Source organism: Salmo trutta, chromosome 27 (assembly GCF_901001165.1).
Source record: "Salmo trutta chromosome 27, fSalTru1.1, whole genome shotgun sequence".
NCBI classification, from domain to species: Eukaryota; Metazoa; Chordata; class Actinopteri; order Salmoniformes; family Salmonidae; genus Salmo; species Salmo trutta.
In genome coordinates, this window is record NC_042983.1 from 45,724,407 (window position 1) to 45,729,922 (window position 5,516).

General features: G+C 40.6%; 1 protein-coding gene across 1 annotated transcript in view; it reads left to right on the forward strand.

Annotated features, from left to right (window-relative positions):
• LOC115165116 (G-protein coupled receptor 54-like) overlaps positions 1 to 3,366 on the forward strand; it is a 10,085-nt gene extending 6,719 nt beyond the window's left edge. Inside the window, exon 5 of the mRNA XM_029718150.1 lies at positions 3,362 to 3,366. Coding sequence (XP_029574010.1) covers positions 3,362 to 3,366 — 5 coding nt within the window. The remainder of the gene's footprint in view (positions 1 to 3,361) is intronic.
• The last annotated feature ends 2,150 nt before the right edge of the window (positions 3,367 to 5,516 follow it).

The following is a 5,516-nucleotide window of genomic DNA, read 5'->3' on the forward strand; positions in this document are numbered from 1 at the left end:
TATATCCTATATCTCTCTATATCTCTCCATCTCTCCATCTCTCTATATCTATATCTCTCTATATCTATATCTCTCCATCTCTCTATATCTATATCTCTCTATATCTCTCTATCTCTCCATCTCTCTATATCTATATCTCTATCTCTCCATCTCTCTATATCTATATCTCTCTATATCTATATCTCTCCATCTCTCTATATCTATATCTCTCTATATCTCTCTATATCTATATCTCTCTATATCTATATCTCTCCATCTCTCTATATCTCTATATCTCCATCTCTCTATCTCTCCATCTCTCTATATCTATATCTCTCTATATCTATATCTCTCTATATCTATATCTCTCTATATCTATATCTCTCTATATCTCTCCATCTCTCTATATCTATATCTCTATCTCTCCATCTCTCTATATCTATATCTCTCCATCTCTCTATATCTATATCTCTCCATCTCTCTATATCTCCATCTCTCCATCTCTCCACCTCTCCATCTCTCTATATCTATATCTCTCCATCTCTCCATCTCTCTATATCTATATCTCTCCATCTCTCCATCTCTCCATCTCTCCATCTCTCCACCTCTCCATCTCTCTATATCTTCATCTCTCCATCTCTCTATATCTATATCTCTCCATCTCTCTATATCTATATCTCTCCATCTCTCCATCTCTCTATATCTCTCATCTCTACTCATCCATCTCTCTATATCATATCTCTCCATCTCTATATCTATATCTCTCTATATCTATATCTCTCCATCTCTATATCTCCTCTATCTCCCATCTCTCTATCTCTCCATCTCCCTATACTATATTCTCCATCTCTATATCTATATCTCTCCATCTCTATCTCTCCATCTCTCCATCTCTATCTCTTCATATCTCTATATCTCTCCATCTCTCTATATCTATATCTCTCTATATCTATATCTCTCCATCTCTCTATATCTATATCTCTCCATCTCTATATCTCCATTTCTATATCTCTATCTCTCCATCTCTTCATCTCTCCATCTCTTCATCTCTCCATCTCTATCTCTTCATCTCTCTATATCTATATCCCTCCATCTCTCTATATCTATCTCTCCATCTCCCTATCTCTCCATCTCTCTATATCTCTTCATCTCTCTATATCTATATCTATATCTTTCCGTCTCTATATCTCTCCATTACTATTTCTCCATATCTATATCTCTCCATCTCTCCATATCTCTATTTCTCCATATCTATATCTCTCCATCTCTCTATATCTATATCTCTCCATCTCTATATCTCCATCTCTCCATCTCTATATCTCTCCATCTCTAATCGTTCCATCTCTATCTCTCTATCTCTCTCAATCTCTGTCTCTCTATCTCTCGTTATCTATATCTCTCAACCTCTATCTCTACATCTCATCTCTCCATATCTCTATATCTCTCAATTTCTATCTCTCCATCTCCATATCTCTCCGTCTCTATCTCTCTATATCTCTCCATCTCTGTCTCTCCATCTCTCCTTCTCTATTTGTTCTGCTCTCCATCTCTACATATCTCCATCTCTATCTCTCCATCTCTTTCTATCTCTCCATCTCTATATCTATCACTTCATCTCTATATCTCTCCATCTCTTTCTCTCTATCTCTCTCTACATCTCTATATTTCTTCATCTCCATATCTCTATATCTCCATATTCTCCATCTCTCCATCTATATCTCTCCATCTCTATATCCAATTCAAGGGGCTTTATTGGCATGGGAAACATATGTTAACATTGCCAAAGCAAGTGAGGTAGATAATATACAAAAGTGAAATAAACAATACAAATTAACAGTAAACATTACACATACAGAAGTTTCAAAAGAATAAAGACATTACAAATGTCATATTATGTATATAACAGTGTTGTAACGATGTACAAACGGTTAAAGTACAAAAGGAAAATAAATAAGCTTAAATATGGGTTGTATTTACAATGGTGTTTGTTCTTCATTGGTTGACCTTTTCTTGTGGCAACAGGTCACAAATCTTGCTGCTGTGATGGAACACTGTGGTATTTCACCCAGTAGATATGGGAGTTTATCAAAATTGGATTTGTTTTCGAATTCTTTGTGGGTCTGTGTAATCTCAGGGAAATATGTGTCTCTATATTGGTCATACATTTGGCAGGAGGTTAGGAAGTGCAGCTCCAGTTTCCACCTAATTTTGTGGGCAGTGTTGCACATAGCCTTGTCTTTTCTTGAGAGCAGACTGCCTATGGCGGCCTTTCTCAATAGCAAGGCTATGCTCACTGAGTCTGTACATAGTCAAAGCTTTCCTAAGTTTGGGTCAGACACTCTCTGTTTAGGGCCAAATAGCATTCTAGTTTGCTCTGTTTTTTTGTTAATACTTCCCAATGTGTCAAGTAATTATATTTTTGTTTTCTCATGATTTGGTTGGGTCTAATTGTGTTGCTGTCCTGGGGCTCTGTTGGGGTGTGTTTGTGTTTGTGAACAGAGCCCCAGGACCAGCTTGCTTAGGGGACTCTTCTCCAGGTTCATCTCTCTGTAGGTGATGGCTTTGTTATGGAAGGTTTGGGAATCGCTTCCTTTTAGGTGGTTGTAGAATTTAACGGCTCTTTTTCTAGATTTTGATAATTAGCGGTATCGGCCTAATTCTGCTCCTGCATGCATTATTTGGTGTTTTACGTTGTACACTGAGGATATTTTTGCAGAATTCTGCATGCAGAGTCTCATTTGGTGTTTGTCCCATTTAGTAAATTCTTGGTTGGTGAGTGGACCCCAGACCTCACAACCATAAAGGGCAATGGGTTCTATAACTGATTCAAGTATTTTTAGCCAGATCCTAATTGGTATGGTGAATTTATGTTCCTTTTGATGGCAGAGAAGGCCCTTCTTGCCTTGTCCTCTCAGATCGTTCACAGCTTTGTGGAAGTTACCTGTGGCGCTGATGTTTAGGCCGAGGTATGTATAGTTTTTTTGTGTGCTCCAGGCAACAGTGTCTAGAGGGAATTTGTATTTGTGGTCCTGGAGACTGGACCTTTTTTGGAACACCATTATTTTTGTCTTACTGAGATTTACTGTCAGGGCCCAGGTCTGTTAGGGCCCAGGTCTGTCAGGGCCCAGGTCTGACAGAATTTGTGCAGAAGATCTAGGTGCTGCTGTAGGCCCTCCTTGGTTGGGGACAGAAGCACCAGATCATCAGCAAACAGTAGACATTTGACTTCAGATTCTAGTAGGGTGAGGCCGGGGTGCTGCAGACTTTTCTAGTCCCCTCGCCAATTCGTTGATATCTCTCCATCCATCTCTCTCTCCATCTCTATATATCTCCATCTCTCCATCTCCATCTCTTCTCTATCTCTCATCTCTATTTGGAAAAGAATGATCTGATTACAGCCATCAGCATGCTTATCGCAAAAACCATTCACTACCACTGTATTGGTTGACATGACTGATTCAATGCTATGGATAATGGCAAGTTTGTGGGTGTACTATTTTTAGATTTCAGTGCAGCATTTGATTTAGTGGATCATGAAATAATTTTGACAAAATGAATGCATTATGGTTTTAAGGAGGTAGCATTGAATTGGGGTACAGTCATATCTAACTGACAGGAAACAGTCCACCTATATCAATGTGTTGTTTTCTTCCCCTCATGTGTTAAACTGTGGAATACCGCAGGGCAGCTGCCTTGGGCCACTTCTTAACTTAATATATACCAACGACATTCCTTATGCCTTATCTGTAACTCAAGCTACTATATTTGCAGATGATACTACAATTTATACAGCAAGACAATCGGTTCAACAGGTACAGCAAGCTTTACTTTTATTTTCTTTATTTCACCTTTATTTAACCAGGTAGGCAAGTTGAGAACAAGTTCTCATTTACAACTGCGACCTGGCCAAGATAAAGCAAAGCAGTGTGACACATACAACAACACAGAGTTACACATGGAGTAAAACAAACATACAGTCAATGATACAGTAGAAAATAAGTCTATACAATGTGAGCAAATGAGGTGAGATAAGGGAGGTAAAGGCAAAAAAGCCATGGTGGCAAAGTAAATACAATATAGCAATTAAAACACTGGAATGGTAGATTTGCATTGGATGAATGTGTAAAGTAGAAATACTGGGGTGCAAAAGAGCTAAATAAATAAATAATACAGTAGGGGAAGAGGTAGTTTGTTGGGCTATTATAGATGGGCTATGTACAGGTGCAGTGATCTGTGAGCTGCTCTGACAGCTTGTGCTTAAAGCTAGTGAGGGAGATAAGTGTTTCCAGTTTCAGAGATTTTGTAGTTCGTTCCAGTCATTGGAAGCAGAGAACTGGAAGGAGAAGCGGCCAAAGTAGGAATTGGCTTTGGGGGTGACCAGTGAGATATACCTGCTGGAGCGCGTGCTACGGGTGGGTGCTGCTATGATGACCAGTGAGCTGAGATAAGAGGGACTTTACCTAGCAGGGTCTTGTAGATGACCTGGAGCCAGTGGGTTTGGCGACAAGTATGAAGCGAGGGCCAGCCAACGAGAGCGTACAGGTCGCAGTGGTGGGTAGTATATGGGGCTTTGGTGACAAAACGGATGACACTGTGATAGACTGCATCCAATTTATTGATTAGGGTATTGAGGCTATTTTGTAAATGACATCGCTGAAATCGAGGATCGGAGGATGGTCAGTTTTACAAGGGTATGTTTGGCAGCATGAGTGAAGGATGCTTTGTTGTGAAATAGGAAGCCAATTCTAGATTTAACTTTGGATTGGAGCTTTTTAATATGAGTCTGGAAGGAGAGTTTACAGTCTAACCAGACACCTAGGTATTTGTAGTTGTCCACATATTCTAAGTCAGAACCGTCCAGAGTAGTGATGCTAGACGTGTGGGCGGGTGCAGTCAGCGATCAGTTGAAGAGCATGCATTTAGTTTTACTTGTATTTAAGAGCAGTTGGAGGCCAGGGAAGGAGTGTTGTATGGCATTGAAGCTCGTCTGGAGGTTTGTTAGCACAGTGTCCAAAGAAGGGCCAGGAGTATACAGAATGGTGTCGTCTGCGTAGAGGTGGATCAGAGAATCACCAGCAGCAAGAGCGACATCATTGATGTATACAGAGAAAAGAGTCGGCCCAAGAATTGAACCCTGTGGCACCCCCATAGAGACTGCCAGAGGCCCGGACAACAGGCCCTCCGATTTGACACACTGAACTCTCTCAGAGAAGTAGTTGGTGAACCAGGCGAGGCAATCATTTGAGAAACCAAGGCTGTTGAGTCTGCCGATGATGATGTGATGATTGACAGAGTCGAAAGCCTTGGCCAGGTCAATGAATACGGCTGCACAGTCTTGTTTCTTATCGATGGCGGTAATGATCACGTTTAGGACCTTGAGCGTGGCTGAGGTGCACCCATGACCAGCTCTGAAACCAGATTGCATAGCGGAGAAGGTGGGATTCGAAATGGTCGGTAATCTGTTTGTTTTCTTGGCTTTCGAAGACCTTAGAAAGGCAGGGTAGGATAGATATAGGTCTGTAGCAGTGTGGGTCTAG